The 20,012-nt window shown below is 43.1% G+C and overlaps 1 protein-coding gene across 1 annotated transcript in view; it reads right to left on the minus strand.

Annotated features, from left to right (window-relative positions):
* Positions 1 to 20,012, minus strand: part of MYO1F (myosin IF) — a 302,201-nt gene that overhangs the window by 99,835 nt on the left and 182,354 nt on the right. The window contains exons 13-17 of the mRNA XM_077273492.1: positions 17,105 to 17,191; positions 16,579 to 16,746; positions 16,103 to 16,188; positions 11,634 to 11,715; positions 2,408 to 2,514 (exon numbers count right to left, since the gene is read on the minus strand). Of these exons, the coding sequence (XP_077129607.1) occupies positions 2,408 to 2,514; positions 11,634 to 11,715; positions 16,103 to 16,188; positions 16,579 to 16,746; positions 17,105 to 17,191 (530 nt within the window). The remainder of the gene's footprint in view (positions 1 to 2,407; positions 2,515 to 11,633; positions 11,716 to 16,102; positions 16,189 to 16,578; positions 16,747 to 17,104; positions 17,192 to 20,012) is intronic.

A 20,012-nucleotide genomic window follows, 5' to 3' on the forward strand; every position in this document is an offset into this window, starting at 1 on the left:
AAGAGACCACCACATCAAAACCCCGTCATGGGCAGCCCAATCTCCAGACCTGAACGCCACTGAAAACCTCTGGAATGTAATCAGGAGGATGATGGATAGTCACAAGCCATCAAACAAAGAAGAGCTGCTTACATTTTTGCACCAGAAGCAGTGTGAAAGACTGGTGGAAAGCATGCCAAGACGCATGAAAGCTGTGATTAAAAATCATCGTTATTCCACAAAACATTGATTTCTGAACTCTTCCTGAGTTAAAACATTAGTATTGTTGTTTCTAAATGATTATGAACTTGTTTTCTTTGCATTATTTGAGCTCTGAAAGCACTGTTGTTGTTTTTTTTTATTTTGACCATTTCTCCTTTTCAGAAAAAAATACAAAATATATTGCTTGGAAATTCGAAGACATGTTGTCAGTAGTTTATAGAATAAATGAAAAATTTACATTTTACTCAAAAATATACCTATAAAGAGAAAAATCAGCCAGAGCTGTATACATTTTACAATTCAGAGCCTTACATGTAAAAGCAATATTGGACATTACAGAGTAACACATATTTCAACATTTCAGGCATGAGGGTCCTCTTCGCAAGAGCTTATAATCACTAAGGAAATAGGGATGACACAAAAACAATATTCATGGAAAGCTGCATGAACTAGTCACAAACCAATATCTGTGTATGTACAGATACAAAGTGATACTGATGAAAGAAGGGACAAGATTCTCGGGAAAATTGTAAGTGGGGAGGTCTAGGCTCACAAATGTTAGATTGGTGAGGTGACGATCATAGTCCTGCTTACAAAATTTTTTTTTGTTATTGCACACTTAGAATTGTGAACACATAATAATCTGATTGCCTTGAGTAGAGCGCCTAGAGCACTGGTGCTGCACAAGAGTTGCCTTGGAGATTGTGGTGGCAGATTCAGATTATGGAGGATTTAAATTAACACACTTGCTCTGATAACTAATTAGTGCATATCACTTACTTGTAGACATAACATAACACCACAACCCAGGGACCTATTCCAAGGTTTAAGAAGAGACATATGCTATAATGCATTAAAAAATATTATTTTTATTGAAAATATATTTAAAAATAGGGTTCAGACTAAGAGTACACAGGATAAAGGAATAACTTAATATAATAAACTATTTGAACACAGAAATAGTAATAATAGACTAGGACGGGGACCTGGCAACATACAGTCGCACACTATAAATCATGCAACGCAAGCTATAGGAGATGCTCAGGCACCTCCCAAATGGGGTGGGTGCCTTTTTATGCAAGATGCCTCCTACCTATTGGCTGGGAGACACCTTGCACGTGTACAATTAACTAAGTGCTTCCCAGGTTTTAGCTGGGGGCATTTTACCATGTGCGGGTGCTGCACCTGTAAGAACAAGGGAGAATGTGCATGCCGTTGGAACACTGTGCTGCGCGCACAAGGGAGGAGGTGGGAGCGCATGGGGAAGTTGCTGTGTCCAGGGCCAGGGCAGTGATTAAGCCAGCATCCCCGCATAGTAGGAGGAGGGGAACCATGTGGAGGCACCAGCAGATACTACAGTAAATGTGGCTTTTTGTTATATATAAACTTTTGCTTTAATCCATAAACCTGTTGATAGAGATATTCTAAAGACTACACTTAGCACTTTGTATTATTCTGGTCTGCACTTGCACTTTACTGGACATCTGATATGAATACTCTGGATTTACGTATTTTTAAGCCATGCATGCTGCTTTTTATGTGCTGTTCCACATTTTGTGAGGTAGCTCAGGTGTTTTCCTACTTTTTATAGTATTCTAAAATATATTTTCAATAAAAATTTTATTTTTAACGTATTATAGCATAAGTCTCTTCTTGGAATAGATCCCTGGGTTGTAGTGTTATGTTATGGAGGATGATAGCCTTAGATCCTTAGCAGAACATGTTGCACGGGCAGACATAGGCAGAGAAGAGGTGGTACAGTACTGGGTAGAGTTCTGTGGGTGAGTGTGATAAATTATTGTTGTTTTTATGAAATGGACTGGCAACCAGTGCAATGAATGGCACACAGTGTGGAAGCTTTGGTGTCCTGGCTGGGAAAAAGATATCAGCATGAGAATGAATGAGAGCAACAATATGTTGTTAGGTAAGGAAGAGGTGGATTCTGGAGATGTATTTGAGGTGCAGGTGATATGAGCATGCAGGTAATTAAATATAAGGAGAAATAGAAAGATATCAGTCATATCTGGCACCCCAAGACAGTGAATATGTACAGTATATCATGAGAGTTATAGTATTACCCCACATGGATATGGAAATATTATGCTTGTGTAGGTTAGCAGAGAGAGGAAACATAGGAAGTTCATTATACCACTGAAAGGCTATTTATGCAAATTAAATATTTACCCCTTCCTAAAAAAATTCTGACCTGCTCTCTTCCCAGTCTTTAGGCCTTTTAGTCTCATTTGGTTTGATACATCGGATATAATGAGGTGTGCATTTCATCAGAGTGTTTACTAGGTCATTGGCTTGTTTCTGGGGAAAAAAGAGATTAGTTTAATTATACTGTACTACCCATAAAAGGTATAACCAGATATTACATCATTTAAATTTCAATGTTACCATCACACATTATATTCACATTTCTGACTCTTGAATCTCAGAGTTTGACTACAAACTGCCATATACTTTGGATTCAAGTCAGCCTAAACAGACAGTTTAAGCAGTAGCGGCTTACTTCCTCTCCCTTATGATAAGTCAATGTTCATATTTATTTGGAAATCGGATGACTAATTTGATACAGGACCCCAGCAGCCTCTCAATGCCCCACTCATCTAGGCTGGCATATCCCTAAAAACATACTTAGGGACAGTGACATTACTAGAGTGCGATGGGCCCCAATGCAAAATTTGGACATAGCTACCTCCCACACATATTGATCAGATGTGTAGGCCCTTGTAGCATTCTAAATCCTATAACGACATGCAAGCTGCACTCCCTTCCCCATTATGTAGTAATGTCCCCCATCTTGGGGTCCTTTCTAGTATATATGTCTCTGATCCTGGGCCCATCCTAGTATATATGTTTCTCATCCTGCTATAGATATATGTCCTCCATTCTGGTATATATGTTCCCCATCTTGGCCCCATCCTGGTATATATGTTCCCCATCCTGGTGTATACAGTCATGGCCGAAAGTGTTGGCACCCTTGAAATTGTTCCAGAAAATGGAATATTTCTCCCAGAAAATATTTTGTATTATACACATATTTATTTCCTCTCTGGGTATTGGAACAATACAAACAGAGATGAAAAAGCAAATTGGACATAATTTGTAAAAACCCTCAAAATGGGCAGGACACAATTGTTGGAACCTTTCCAAAAATGTGGGTAAACAACTTTGTTTCAAGCATGTGATGCGCATTCAAACTCACCTGTGGGCAGTATTAAAATCACACCTGAAACCATATAAAAAAGGGAGAAGTTGACTCAATCTTTGCATTGTGTGTTTGTGTGTGCCACACTAAGCATGCAGAACAGAAAGAGGAGGAAAAAACTGTCTGAGGACTTGAGAACCAAAATTGTTGTAAAATATTAACAATCTCAAGGTTACAAGTCCATCTCTAGAGATCTTGATGTTCCTTTGTCCATGGTGCATAGCTTAATCAAGAAGTTTACAACCCATGTGTTGTGAATTCTGCTCTTGGGCTCCCTCCGGTGGTTATAAGTGGTAGCACTGCTGTCTCTGAATCGCAGCATTTATCAGGTGTGTTCACTTTTTGCAATTATGACTGGGCTATTTAGTCTTGCTTGACCCTTTAGTCAGTGCCAGGTGTCCATTGTTCCTGGAGGATTCACATCCCTGCCTGTTCTCTCCTGCTTTGCTGTTCATTTAATCAAAGATAAGTTCTGGCCTTGATTTTTGCTGTCCACATGCTGTGGCCTTAATGTTCAGTTCTTTTCCATGTTTTTGTCTTGTCCAGCTTGGTCTGTATAAGGATTTGTTTAGCCAAGCTGGTATCTCTGGAGATGCAGATATACCCTCCATATCTTTAGTTAGCTGTGGAGATTTTGTATTTTCTGTGGTGGATATTTTCTAGTGTTTTAATACTGACCGCATAGTACTCTGTCCTATCCTTTCTATTTAGCTAGAAGTGGCCTCCTTTGCTAAATTCTGATTTCAGTCTGTGTATGTTTTTTCCCTCTCCTCTCACAGTCAATATTTGTGGGGGGCTGTCTATCCTTTGGGGGTTTTCTCTGAGGCAAGATAGTTTTCCCTTTTCTATCACTAGGGGTAATTAGTCCTCCGGCTGTCTTGAGATGTCTAGGGAGTGATAGGTACATTCCACGGCTACTTCTAGTTGCGGTGTTAAGTTCAGGGTCTGCGGTCAGTACAGGTACCACCTTCTCCAGAGTACGTCTCATGCTGCTCTTAGGCCACCAGATCATAACAGTACAACTGGCCAACAATGAGTTAACCGCATCTCAGAAGAAGGGAAGGAAAGTGCTAAGCCATTTTTTTTTCTGTAGTCTGTTGTGTTTTTTTTTCCCTCTTTACCTCTGGGTGGCTCAGGAGTTCGGCGATGGTATGGATGTTCAGGGATTGGCTTCTCGTGTGGATCAACTTGCTGCTAGAGTACAGGGTATTTCCGATTATATCGTTCAGACTCCGGTTTTAGAGCCTAGAATTCCAACTCCTGATTTGTTTTTTGGGGACAGGTCCAAATTTTTGAGCTTTAAAAATAACTGTAAACTGTTTTTTGCTCTGAAACCCCGTTCCTCTGGTGATCCCATCCAGCAGGTTAAAATTGTTATATCTCTGCTGCGTGGTGACCCCCAGGATTGGGCATTTGCCCTAGAACCTGGGAATCCGGCGTTGTTTAATGTAGATACCTTTTTTCAGGCGCTTGGGTTATTGTATGATGAACCTAATTCAGTGGATCATGCTGAGAAGACCTTGTTGGCCCTGTGTCAGGGTCAAGAAGCGGCAGAATCATATTGCCAGAAATTTAGAAAATGGTCTGTACTGACTAAATGGAATGAGGATGCCTTGGCGGCAATTTTCAGAAAGGGTCTTTCTGAATCCGTTAAAGATGTTATGGTGGGGTTCCCCACGCCTGCTGGTCTGAGTGATTCTATGTCTCTGGCCATTCAGATTGATCGGCGCTTGCGCGAGCGCAGAGTTGTGCACACTATGGCATTGTCTTCCGAGCGGAGTCCTGAGCCTATGCAGTGTGATAGGATTGTGTCTAGAGCAGAACGACAAGGATTCAGACGTCAGAATAGGTTGTGTTTTTACTGCGGCGATTCTGCTCATGTTATTTCTGATTGCACTAAGCGTACCAAGAGAATCGCTAGTTCTGTTACCATCAGTACTGTACAACCTAAATTTCTGTTATCTGTGACCCTGATCTGCTCATTATCGTCATTTTCTGTCATGGCATTTGTGGATTCAGGCGCGCTCTAAACTTAATGGACTTAGAATTTGCCAGACGTTGTGGTTTTCCCTTGCAGCCTTTGCAGAGTCCTATTCCTTTGAGGGGCATTGATGCTACACCGTTGGCTAAAAATAAACCTCAGTTTTGGACACAGCTGACCATGTGCATGGCGCCAGCCCATCAGGAAGATTGTCGTTTTCTGGTGTTGCATAATTTGCATGATGCTATTGTGCTGGGTTTCCCATGGTTACAGGTGCATAATCCGGTATTAGATTGGAAATCTATGTCTGTGACTAGTTGGGGTTGTCAGGGGGTTCATGGTGACGTTCCTTTGATGTCAATTGCCTCCTCCCCCTCTTCTGAAATTCCTGAGTTTTTGTCAGATTTTCAGGATGTATTCAATGAGCCCAAGTCCAGTTCCCTTCCACCGCATAGGGACTGTGATTGTGCTATTGACTTGATTCCAGGCTGTAAGTTCCCTAAGGGCCGACTTTTCAACCTGTCTGTGCCTGAACATACCGCCATGCGGAGCTATGTTAAGGAGTCCTTGGAGAAGGGGCATATTCGGCCATCTTCTTCACCATTGGGAGCAGGTTTTTTTTTGTTGCCAAAAAAGATGGCTCCTTGAGACCCTGTATTGATTATCGCCTCTTGAATAAGATCACGGTCAAATTCCAATACCCTTTGCCTTTGCTTTCTGATCTGTTTGCTAGGATTAAGGGGCTAGTTGGTTTACTAAGATTGACCTTCGAGGGGCATATAATCTTGTTCGTATTAAGCAGGGTGATGAATGGAAAACTGCGTTTAATACGCCCGAAGGCCATTTTGAATACCTTGTGATGCCATTCGGACTCTCTAATGCTCCATCTGTGTTTCAGTCCTTCATGCATGATATATTTCGAAATTATCTTGATAAATTCATGATTGTATATTTGGATGATATTTTGATTTTTTCAGATGATTGGGAGTCTCATGTGAAACAAGTCAGGATGGTATTTCAGATCCTTCGTGATAATGCCTTGTTTGTGAAGGGGTCTAAGTGCCTCTTTGGAGTACAGAAGATTTCTTTTTTGGGCTTCATTTTTTCTCCCTCATCTATAGAAATGGATCCGGTTAAGGTTCAGGCCATTCATGATTGGATCCAGCCCACATCCGTGAAGAGCCTTCAGAAATTTTTGGGCTTTGCTAATTTTTATCGCCGTTTCATTGCCAAGTTCTCCAGTGTGGTTAAACCCCTGACCGATTTGACGAAGAAAGGCGCTGATGTGACGAATTGGTCCTCTGCGGCTGTTTCTGCCTTTCAGGAGCTTAAACGCTGATTTACTTCTGCCCCTGTGTTGCGTCAGCCGGATGTTTCTCTTCCTTTTCAGGTTGAGGTTGACGCTTCTGAGATTGGGGCAGGGGCCGTTTTGTCTCAGAGGAATTCTGATGGTTCCTTGATGAAACCGTGTGCCTTCTTTTCTCGAAAGTTTTCGCCTGCGGAACGCAATTATGATGTCGGCAATCGTGAGTTGTTGGCTATGAAGTGGGCATTTGAGGAGTGGCGACATTGGCTTGAGGGGGCCAAGCACCGTATTGTGGTCTTGACCGATCATAAGAATCTGATTTACCTCGAGTCTGCCAAACGGCTGAATCCTAGACAGGCCCGATGGTCCCTGTTTTTCTCCCATTTTGATTTTGTAGTCTCGTATCTTCCGGGTTCTAAGAATGTTAAGGCTGATGCCCTCTCTAGGAGCTTTTTGCCTGATTCTCCTGGGGTCCTTGAGCTGGTCGGCATTCTGAAGGAAGGGGTGATTCTTCCTGCCATCTCCCCTGATTTACGACGGGTTCTTCAGGAATTTCAGGCTGATAAACCTGACCGCTGTCCAGTGGGGAAACTGTTTGTTCCTGACAGATGGACTAGTAAAGTGATTTCGGAGGTTCATTGTTCTGTGTTGGCTGGTCATCCTGGGATTTTTGGTACCAGAGATTTGGTTGGTAGGTCCTTTTGGTGGCCTTCTTTGTCACGGGATGTGCGTTCTTTTGTGCAGTCCTGTGGGACTTGTGCGCGGGCCAAGCCTTGCTGTTCCCGCGCTAGTGGGTTGCTTTTGCCTTTGCCAGTCCCGGAGAGGCCTTGGACGCATATTTCTATGGATTTTATTTTGGATCTTCCGGTTTCCCAGAGGATGTCGGTTATCTGGGTGGTTTGTGACCGGTTTTCTAAGATGGTTCATTTGGTACCTTTGCCTAAGTTGCCTTCCTCTTCTGATTTGGTTCCGTTGTTTTTTCAGCATGTGGTTCGTGTGCATGGCATTCCGGAGAATATTGTGTCCGATAGAGGTTCCCAGTTTGTTTCTAGGTTTTGGCGGGCCTTTTGTGCTAGGCTGGGCATTGATTTGTCTTTTTCTTCCGCATTTCATCCTCAGACAAATGGCCAAACCGAGCGAACTAATCAGACTTTGGAAACTTATTTGAGATGCTTTGTGTCTGCTGATCAGGATGATTGGGTGGCTTTCTTGCCATTGGCCGAGTTTGCCCTTAATAATCGGGCTAGTTCTGCTACCTTGGTTTCACCCTTCTTTTGTAACTCTGGGTGTTCATCCTCGTTTTTCTTCGGGGCAGGTTGAGCCTTCTGATTGTCCTGGGGTGGATTCTGTGGTTGACAGGTTGCAGCAAATTTGGGCTCATGTTGTTGACAATTTGGTGTTGTCTCAGGAGGGGGCTCAGCGTTTTGCTAACCGTCGTCGGTGTGTTGGTTCCCGGCTTCGGGTTGGGGATTTGGTCTGGTTGTCTTCCCGTCATGTTCCTATGAAGGTTTCTTCCCCTAAGTTTAAGCCTCGGTTTATTGGCCCTTATAGGATTTCTGAGATTATCAATCCAGTGTCTTTTCGTTTGGCCCTTCCAGCCTCTTTTTCCATCCATAATGTTTTTCATAGATCTGTGTTGCGGAAATATGTGGCGCCCGTTGTTCCCTCTGTTGATCCTCCTGCCCCGGTGTTGATTGATGGGGAGTTGGAGTATGTGGTTGAGAAGATTTTGGATTCTCGTTTTTCGAGGCGGAAGCTTCAGTATCTTGTCAAATGGAAGGGTTATGGCTAGGAGGATAATTCTTGGGTTGTTGCCTCCGATGTTCATGCTGAGGATTTGGTTCGTGCCTTTCATTTGGCTCGTCCGGATCGGCCTGGGGGCTCTGGTGAGGGTTCGGTGACCTTTCCTCAAGGGGGGGGGGGTACTGTTGTGAATTCTGCTCTTGGGCTCCCTCCGGTGGTTATAAGTGGTAGCACTGCTGTCTCTGAATCGCAGCATTTATCAGGTGTGTTCACTTTTTGCAATTATGACTGGGCTATTTAGTCTTGCTTGACCCTTTAGTCAGTGCCAGTTGTCCATTGTTCCTGGAGGATTCACATTCCTGCCTGTTCTCTCCTGCTTTGCTGTTCATTTCATCGAAGATAAGTTCTGGCCTTGATTTTTGCTGTCCACATGCTGTGGCCTTAATGTTCAGTTCTTTTCCATGTTTTTGTCTTGTCCAGCTTGGTCTGTATAAGGATTTGTTTAGCCAAGCTGGTATCTCTGGAGATGCAGATATACCCTCCATATCTTTAGTTAGCTGTGGAGATTTTGTATTTTCTGTGGTGGATATTTTCTAGTGTTTTAATACTGACCGCATAGTACTCTGTCCTATCCTTTCTATTTAGCTAGAAGTGGCCTCCTTTGCTAAATTCTGATTTCAGTCTGTGTGTTTTTTCCCTCTCCTCTCACAGTCAATATTTGTGGGGGGCTGTCTATCCTTTGGGGATTTTCTCTGAGGCAAGATAGTTTTCCCTTTTCTATCTCTAGGGGTAATTAGTCCTCCGGCTGTGTCGAGATGTCTAGGGAGTGATAGGTACATTCCACGGCTACTTCTAGTTGCGGTGTTAAGTTCAGGGCCTGCGGTCAGTACAGGTACCACCTTCTCCAGAGTACGTCTCATGCTGCTCTTAGGCCACCAGATCATAACACCTTGGCACTGTAGCTAATCTCCCTGGACGTGGACAACAGAGAAAAATTGATAAAAGGTTGCAACGTAGGATAGTCCGGATGGTGGATAAGCAGCCTCAATGAAGTTCCAAAAAAATTCAGGCTGTCCTGGAGTCTCAGGGTGCATCAGTGTCAGCACTAACTATACATCGACAATTGAATGAAATGAAACACTATGGCAGGATACCCAGGAGAACCCCACTGATGACACAGAGATATAAAAAAGCTAGACTGCAGTTTGTCAAAATGTACATGAGAATGCCACAATCCTTATGGGAAAGCATCTTGTGGACAGATGAGACCAAGATAGAGCTTTTATGTAAAGCACAGCATTCTACTGTTTAATGAAAACTGAATGAGTCCAACAAAGAAAAGAACACTGTGCTTACAGTCAAATATGGTGGAGGTTTAAGGATGTTTTGGTGTTGTTTTGCTGCCTCTGGCACTGGGTGCTTTGAGTGTGTGCAAGGCTTCATGAAATCTGAAGATTTCCTAAGGATTTTGGGTTGTAATATAGTGCTCAGTGTAAGAAAGCTGGGTTTATGTCCTAGGTCTTGGGTCTTTCAGCAGGACAACAACCCCAAACATACTTCAAGAAGCACCCAGAAGTGGATGGAAAAAAAGTGGTGGAGAATTCTGAAGTGGCAGCAATGAGCCCGGATCTAAATCCCATTGAACACCTGTTGAGAGATTTGCAAAAGAAGAGTGGTCCAAAATTCCAGTTGAGAGGGGTAAGAAGCTTGTTGATGGTTATAGGAAGCAATTGATTGCAGTTATTTATTCTAAAGGGTGTGCAAGCAAATATTAAGTTGAGGGTGCCAACAATTTTGTCCTGATCAATTTTTGGGTTTTGTATGAAATTTGCCTTTTTTTTATTTTTTTTTTGTGTTGTTCCAATACACACAATACAAACAAAACATGTATAATTGCAATAATTTTCTGGGAGAAACACTTCACTTTCTGGAACCATTTCAAGGGTGCCAACACTTTCGGCCATGACTGTATGTTCCTCATCCTGGTATATACTGTATATTCCCAATCCTGGTATATATGTCCCTTATCCTGTTCCCCATCTTGGTACACAAGTGCCCCATCCTGGTATATACAGTGGGGGAAATTTTATTTGATCCCTTTCTGATTTTATAAGTTTGCACACTGACAAAGACATGAACAGTCTCTAATTTTAAGGGTAGGTTAATTTTAACATTGAGTGACAGAATATCACAAATAAAATCCAGAAAATCACATTGTATAAATTATATACATTTATTTGCATTTTGCAGTGAGAAATAAGTATTTGGTCCCCTACCAACCATTAAGAGATCTGGCTCCTACAGACCAGTTAGGGTATGTTTCCACGGTCAGGAAACGCTGCTTTTTTGACGCTGCGCAGAGCTGCAGCGTCAAAAAAGCAGCATCCAGATGTTCCAGCATAGTGGAGGGGATTGTATGAAATCCCGTCTCCACTCTGCGTGGAAACCCGCACGCGGCGGCCCTGCGACTCCGGACATGCTGCGCGTCTTTTCAGATTGCAGCATGTCCGTACACCTTGCGGGGACGCAGCGTCCCCGCAAGGCATATCACAGGGCGCTATGGGAGCGAGCGATCATCCCGGATGTGAAGAGTTAACACATCCGGCATGATCGCGTCCCAGGAAGGGGGCGGGGCTTAGCGCACTAACTACCTCACTAACCACACCCTAAGCTCTTGGCTGTGAGATCCCTTCCTGCTGGCCATGATTTTCTGCACAAAAAACGCAGCAAATAATGCTACATGCGTTTTTTCAGCGTTTTTGCAGCGTTTTTTTTCATCACCCATTCAAGTCAATGGGTGAAAAAACGCTGCAAAAACGCAGCAAAAACGCTGAAAGAAGTGACATGCCCTATGTCCAAAAAAAGCAGCAAAGCAGAAAATACTGATCAAACAAAAAACCAACGTGTGTGCATGAGATTTCTGAAATCTCATAGGCTTTACTGGTACTGTAAAAAGCAGCTGAAAATTAGCATGAAAAAAAGCAGCAAAAAAAAGCAGCAAAAAAGTCCTGTGTGAACGTACCCTTAAAGTGAGTAAAATAAATAAATAAAAATACTAATGCCCAGTGACTGTGACACAGTGCTTCCAGGTGACTTGCATCGATTAAACTGTGCTGAACCTATCTCATATTGTATGAGAAGAGAAGCAGTGTGCTTACAGTAATCAGCAGATTTTGACTTGATATTACCTTGATTTTTGAGCCTGCTGTAGTCGGTCTACTTTTCTTATCTGAATCCAATTTTTCTGGGAAAAGACTCTGTATGAACTGGCTAGACAGAAAAAGAATACACGTTTCTGTTTATAAGTACTGTTGTTAGCCACTGACCAAATTAGTCTAATATCTGAAACTATGTCAATGTAGCACTTTTGAACAAGCAATGGCTTGGTATTATGTGTAAATAACACCTATATAATACTACTAGCTGAAGAGCCCGGCATTGCCTGGGCATAGTAAATATCTGTGGTTAGTTATAGCACCTCACTTCTCTTATTTTCCCATCACGCCTCTCATTTTCCCCCTCACATCTCTCATTTTCTCCCTCACACCTCTCATTTTCCCCCTCACTCCTCTTATTTTCCCCTGACTCCTCTCATTCCCCCCTCATTCCTCTCATTCCCCCCTAACACTTGTCATTTCGACCTCACATCTGTCATTTTCTGATCACTCCACTATTTTCCCTTACTCCTCTCATTTTGCACTCACACCTTTTCATTTTCACCTCACACCCCTCATTTTCACCTCACACCTCTAATTTCCCCTCAGTATATACATGTTTGTCATCTCCCTTATATATAGTACACCTGTATGTCATCTCCTGTATATAGTATATACCTGTATGTCATCTCCTCCTGTATATAGTATGTACCTGTATGTCATCTCCTGTATATAGTATGTACCTGTGTGTCATCTGCTCCTGTATAAGTATATACCTGTGTGTCATCTCCTCCTGTATATAGTATGTACCTGTATGTCATCTCCTCCTGTATATAGTATATATCTGTGTGTCATCTCCTCCTGCATATAGTATATACCTGTGTGTCATCTGCTCCTGTATATAGAATATATCTGTGTGTCATCTCCTCCTGTATATAGTATATACGTGTGTCATCTCCCCTGTATATAGTATATACCTGTGTGTCATCTCCTCCTGTATATAGTATATACCTGTGTGTCCTCTCCTCCTGTATATAGTATATATCTGTGTGTCATCTCCCCTGTATATAGTATGTACCTGTATGTCAACTCCTCCTGTATATAGTATGTACCTGTATGTCATCTCCTCCTGTATATAGTATATATCTGTGTGTCATCTCCTCCTGTATATAGTATATACCTGTGTGTCATCTCCCCTGTATATAGTATATACCTGTGTGTCATCTCCCCTGTATATAGTATATACCTGTGTGTCATCTCCCCTGTATATAGTATATATGTGTGTGTCATCTCCCCTGTATATAGTATATACCTGTGTGTCATCTCCTCCTGTATATAGTATATATCTGTGTGTCATCTCCTCCTGTATTAGACCTCGTTCACACGTTATTTGCTCAGTATTTTTACCTCAGTATTTGTAAGCTAAATTGGCAGCCTGATAAATCCCCAGCCAACAGGAAGCTCTTCCCCCTGGCAGTATATATTAGCTCACACATACACATAATAGACAGGTCATGTGACTGACAGCTGCCGTATTTCCTTTATGGTACATTTGTTGCTCTTGTAGTTTGTCTGTTTATTAATCAGATTTTTATTTTTGAAGGATAATACCAGACTTGTGTGTGTTTTAGGGCGAGTTTCATGTGTCAAGTTGTGTGTGTTGAGTTGCGTGTGGCGACATGCATGTTGCGACTTTTGTGAGATGAGTTTTGTGTGGCGACATGCGTGTAGCAACTTTTTGAGTCGAGTTGCATGTGACAGGTTAGTGTAGCAAGTTGTGTGCAGCAAGTTTTACGCATGGCGAGTTTAGCGCGTGGCGAGTTTTATGTGTGGTGCCTTTTGAGTATGTGCAAGTTTTGTGTGAGGCAACTTTTGCATGTGTTGCAACTTTTGTGCATGTGGCAATTTTTCCGCGTGTGCAAGTTTTGCGTGTGGCGAGTTTTCCATGAGGTGAGTTTTGCACGTGTGGCGAGTTTTGCGTGAGCCTAGTTTTGCATGTGGCGAGTTTTGCACGTGGCGAGTTTTAAGCGGCGACTTTTGTGTTTCGACTTTTATGTGGCGAGGTTGGTGTATGTGTGGTGAAATGTGTGCTGAAGGTGGTATATGTGTTCAAGCACGTGGTAGTGTGTGGCGCATTTTGTGTGTGTGTTCATATCCCCGTGTGTGGTGAGTATCCCATGTCGGGGCCCCACCTTAGCAACTGTACGGTATATACTCTTTGGCGCCATCGTTCTCACTCTTTAAGTCTCCCTTGTTCACATCTGGCAGCTGTCAATTTGCCTCCAACACTTTTCCTTTCACTTTTTCCCCATTATGTAGATAGGGGCAAAATTGTGAATTGGAATGCGCGGGGTTAAAATTTCGCCTCACAACATAGCCTATGACGCTCTCAGGGTCCAGATGTGTGACTGTGCAAAATTTTGTGGCTGTAGCTGCGACGGTGCAGATGCCAATCCCGGACATACACACAAAAAAAATAAATAAAAAATTGCGCCATATTCCGATACCCGTAGCGTCTCCATTTTTCATGATCTGGGGTCGGGTGAGGGCTTATTTTTTGCATGCTGAGCTGGCGTTTTTAATGATAGCATTTTGGTGCAGATAAGTTCTTTTGATCGCCCGTTATTGCATTTTAATGCAATGTCGCGGCGACCAAAAAAACGTAATTCTGGCGTTTCTAATTTTCTTCTCGCTACGCTGTTTCGCGATCAGGTTAATGCTTTTTTTTTTTTGATAGATCGGGCGATTCTGAACGCGGCGATACCAAATATGTGTACGTTTGATTTTTTTTCTATTGATTTATTTTGAATGGGGCGAAAGGGGGGTGATTCAAACTTTTATATATTTTTTTTTTTTTTTTACTTTTTTTTTAACTTTTGCCATGCTTCAATAGCCTCCATTGGAGGCTAGAAGCTGGCACAACGCGATCGCCTCTGCTACATAGTAGCGATCATCAGATCGCTGCTATGCAGCAGAAATGCAGGTGTGCTATGAGTGCCGACCACAGGGTGGCGCTCACAGCTACCGGCGATCCAGTAACCATAGAGGTCTCAAGGACCTCTATGGTTACTATTCAGAAGCATCGCTGACCCCCGATCATGTGACGGGGTCAGCGATGCGCTCATTTACGGCCGCCCAGCCGGAAGCGCCGGTTAAATGCCGCTGTCAGTGTTTGACAGCGGCATTTAACTAGTTAATAACGGCGGGTGAATCGCGATTTCACCCGCCGCTATTGCGGGCACATGTCAGCTGTTCAAAACAGCTGATATGTCCCGGCTTTGATGTGGGCTCACCGCCGGAGCCCTGCATCAAAGCGGGGTATCTGACCTCGGACGTACTATTCCGTCCGAGGTCAGAAAGGGGTTAACCTGACAGAGCACTTCCTGGGCAAGTGCCTCCAGAGCTTGTTTCCCCACTCAGCACCAACGTTTTTAGCTTAATTAATAACTTACTGTCTGATTTCCTTGCCTGGTACTTGATATCCTAAAGACAATGAGCTATCAATGAAGCTAAAGAGGCTGGCGCTGGCAGGAGAACAACCTTTGAAGGCAGTGGCTTTTTTTTCCCTAAACCTGTATAAATAATAAGTATAGTGTAGTATCATTGCATTAATATACTCATCGATCACTATCTTCTCCGGGATCCAGTGTGGCTTTGGTCTTCTTCTGAGACATGTGACAGCAGTTCAGACTCTGCAGATCCTACTGCACTCTGTGTGAGCTTGAATTCTATTTTACAATGCAAGTCTCTGGAAAAGACTTGCATTGTAAAAAGACTTGCATTGCGCTGGCGTGTACTCCGGAGGACAGAGAATGAACTTCATTCCAATATTGCGGCCAGCATGCAGCCAGCGGGTAAGGAAAGGGTGAATCAAACACCCGAAAACCCCGCCCATATGACCCAAAACTGGTCCCGCCAAATTCAGGTGACAGGTTCTCTTTAAGGGAAAAAAGTTAATGGGGGTGCTTCTTGTCATACCAAGAGCACTTAACGCCTCATTTGCATATTATGAAAATGCAAATTCATTTGGGATATAACAACAGATGAATATATAAAGTTGAAAATGGATTTACAGTACATTTCAAAGACCTGTATGCCAAAATATATGGCTTGGGAAGGGAGGAGTTGATCTTAGTGACAGATTAACGTTAACACACAAGTTTCTGACCATAAGTAAATCTCAGAAAGCTCTGATTTCACATTACGATAAAACTGATTTCCCAAAGGAAACTTTTGATTTGGAAAATATTACTGTGTGACAGAATATTCTGTGGTGAAATTTTTGTTTGAGAGGATCTCTCACTAGATGACCAATATTTTGGTTGGTCATTTACGGTACTATGTATGCCAGTAGTGTTTCACATTCTGCTACACAAATACCTACTTCACCAACTTCACAAACCTTTCTGTTGTATTTGTGGGAGGTAGTGATGGCTTTTGTATTAATTTGACAATTTACTATACAAAAAGAGAACTAAGCCAAGGAATTATACTCTACTTACTACTCACTGCTCTGCATCAATTCAATGAGGTCAATGAAAAGAACATCTCGATTCCTCTCGCAGAATCCCTCAACATCATATGAGACCTAAGGAAGACATTTAAGATATGTAGACTTGCATTTACTCCATCAGTTTGATAACTGTGCTTAGGCCGGGGTCACACTTGCGTGTGCAATGCGCGAGTTTCTCGCATCAACTCTTGACACAGCCGCCAGCGGTTCGGACCGCAGTGTTCAGGTGCATAGAAATACATGCAGCCGCACACTCTGGTCCTGAGTGCTGGCGGAAGTGTCGGGTATTGATGCGAGAGACTCCCGCAAGTTTCTCGCATTGCACACGCACAGTGTGACACCGGCCTTATTCAGATTGTTTGATTGTGCCATTTTGCTGCAGTATTGCCTGATGATCAAATGAATTAAAATTTGATATCTTCAATTAGTTTCCTTCAATTGACTGATATGTTGGATAATCTTTACCTTCCCAGCATAGTGGTGGATTACGAAGCCCGAATTCCAGTTGTTGAAGTGCTCATGGGTACCCACAGCTGCCTGGAGTTTCTGTAATAAAGTTTGATCTGCACCCCCACTTGTGGCATGCATCGTGGCACACACGTCATCCAGTACACTCATTATACCGGGAGGATTCTGGGTGGATAGAAGACTATGAGTACAAACAGGGACTAGTATTATATTTTACTTTGTAATATGCATCAAGTATTTGCACAATAGGATGAAGAAAAAATTAGTTTCTTAAGTTTTATTTAAACCTCATTTGTTTAGTGGTCCAAAACTTTGAAGGTAGTCATTCACAGTAGATGAATATTGGCTGAAGCCAATGATTTTGATGGGACCGCCAGTCAACCATCTAATATGAAATGTGGCCTCTCAACTTGGTCCCCAACAGCAGATGTGTCTGGCTGAGAGTAATGCCCCTTTTCAGATTGTATCGGGGATCAAATTAATGAGGTGGAAGATAGAAGTTTAAATATCTCTCCATACTCACCAGCTTGTTCTCAATGAGATCACACACCACTTTGTTGTTAAAGTACTCAATAGGGGACCATTTTATCCCTTCTGCAACATATTCTTCCTAAAATATAATTTATAGTTTATTAATCATGAGTACATAGCAGGTTAAAATACTATATATTAACACATCACTTATTAACACATCAACAATTTTTTTGACACCTTTCACTCCCTCCTCAGGCCAAAAGTACAAGCCCCTATCACAGACATTTGTGCTGATGACCTGGCCTCCCACTTTATAGAGAAAATATATAATATCCGTCAGGAAATCCGCTCCCAGCCACTAAGTGCTGTGACTCCCATCCCTCCCTGCAATTCTCCTGGCTCACTCTCCACGTTCGATCCCATCACAGAAGAAGAAGTCTCCAGGCTCCTCTCTTCTTGTCGTCCAACTACATGCACTACTGACCCCATTCCCTCTCATCTCCTCCAGTCTCTCTCTCCAGTCGTCACAACTCATCTAACTACAATCTTTAATCTCTCCCTCTCCTCAGGCATTTTCCCCTCCTCCTTCAAACAAGCTATCATTACTCAATTATTAAAGAAACCTTCTCTTGATCCATCCTGCACAAATAAATACAGACCAGTCTCCAACCTCCCCTTCATCTCTACTCCCACCTTACCCGTTACCTTTCAACTCACTCCCTCCTAGACCATTCACAGTCCGGCTTCCGCCCCCTACACTCGACAGAAACTGCACTCATCAAAGTGACCAATGACTCTCTGACAGCAAAGTGTAATGGTGACCACTCTCTGCTCATTCTTCTCGACTTCTCTGCAGCTTTTGACACTGTTGACCACCCTCTCCTACTCTCTAGGCTCCAGGCACTAGGCATTAAGAACACTGCTCTCTCCCTATCTTTCTGACTGCTCCTTCAGTGTTCTGTTTGCTGGCTCCACTTCATCTCCTTTTCCTCTCACTGTTGGGGTACCTCAGGGCTCAGTCCTTGGCCCCGTTCTCTTCTCTCTCTACACTGCCCCAATTGGACAGACCATCAGCAGATTTGGCTTTCAGTACCATCTTTATGCCGATGACACAACTATATACCTCATCCCCTGACCTTACTCCCGCTGTACTACAGGATGCCCGTGACTGTTCGCAGTCTCCGACATCATGTCCGCCCTCTATCTGAAACTCAACCTCTCAAAACTGAACTTCTTCTGCTCCCACAATCTACTAACCTCCCTAAGGGTATGTGCACACGTCCGGATTTCTGGCAGAAATTTCCTGAAGAAAACCGGAAATTTTCTGCAGTTTTTTCGCGTTTTTTTTTAGCATTCTGCAAGCGTAATTAGCTTGCAGAATGCTAAAGTTTTCCAAGCGATCTGTAGCATCGCTTGGAAAACTGACTGACAAGTTGGTCACACTTGTCAAACATACTGTTTGACAAGTGTGACCAACTTTTTACTATAGATGCTGCTTATGCAGCATCTATAGTAAAAGATAGAATGTTTAAAAATAATAAAAAAAATAAAAAAATGGTTATACTCACCCTCTGCAGACATCCAATCTCCTCAGCGGCGTCCGTTCCTATAGATGCCGGTGTGGTTCAGGACCTTCGATGACGTCGCGGCTTGTGATTGGTCGCGTGAGTCACATGAGCGGTCACGCGACCAATCACAAGACAGCGACGTCATCACAGGTCCTGAACCACACCATCTTTAGGAACGGAAGAGAGAGCATGCACCGGAGAGGCGGGAACACTTCGGGGGCCATCAGAGGGGTGAGTATATCACTATTTTTTATTTTAATTCTTTTTTTTTACCAATTATATGGTGCCCAGTCCGTGGAGGAGAGTCTCCTCTCCTCCACCCTGGGTACCAACCGCACATAATCTGCTTACTTCCCGCATGGTGGGCATAGCCCCGTGCGGGAAGTAAGCAGATCAATGCACTCCTAGGTGTGTGGAATCCCCGCAATTCCGCATTTTTAATGAACATGTTGCTTTTTTTTCCGCGATGCGATTTTTTCGTGGAAAAAAATGCAACATTTGCACAAAAAATGAGGAATACCCTGTAAATAATAGGAGGCATATGTAAGCGTTTTTTTCACGTTTTTATCACGTTTTTATAGCGAAAAAAGCGCGAAAAATCCTGAACGTGTGCACATGGCCTAAACCTGACATTTCCCTCTCCGTGGGTGGCACCATAATAACACCCCGGCAGAAGGCGCGCTGTCTGGGTGTTACGTTTAACTCCAATCTCTCCTTCACTTCCCATATACAATCTCTTGCCTGCTCATGCCGCTTACACCTAAAGATCATCTCTAGAATCCGCCCTTTTCTCACCATGGAAACAACAAAACCCTCACTGTCACCCTGATCCACTCCCGCCTGGACTACTGTAACGCTCTATTAATTGGCCTCCCTGTTACTCGACTTTCCCCTCTTCAGTCTATCCTCAATGCAGCAGCCAGGGTCATCTACCTGGCTAATCGGTATTCAGATGCAGCCGGCCAGTCATTACACTGGCTACCCATTCATTATAGGATCCAATTCAAAGTACTTGTTTTCACCCACAAAGCTCTCCACAGTGTGGCACCCCCTTACATCACCTCCCTTATTTCTGTCTATTGGCCTAGCCGACTGCTGCACTCTGCAATTGACTTTTGACACCTCTGCACTAATCCGTACCTCCCACTCCCATCTCCAAGACTTCTCCGGCGCTGCACCAATCCTCTGGAATGCTCTACCCCAAGAAATTAGGACCATTCACAATTTGCATAGTTTTAGGTGTGCCCTCAAAACATATTTGTTCAGAGCGGCCTATCACGTTCCCTAATAGTCATTTTAGGTTTGTGTGTGTGTAGCCCATTCACTACTTCCACCTATCCCCCACCCCCTGAAGATGGCTGGACCATCACTGTAAATACATCATTGTAA

Source organism: Ranitomeya variabilis, chromosome 1 (genome assembly GCF_051348905.1).
Source record: "Ranitomeya variabilis isolate aRanVar5 chromosome 1, aRanVar5.hap1, whole genome shotgun sequence".
Lineage (NCBI taxonomy): Eukaryota > Metazoa > Chordata > Amphibia > Anura > Dendrobatidae > Ranitomeya > Ranitomeya variabilis.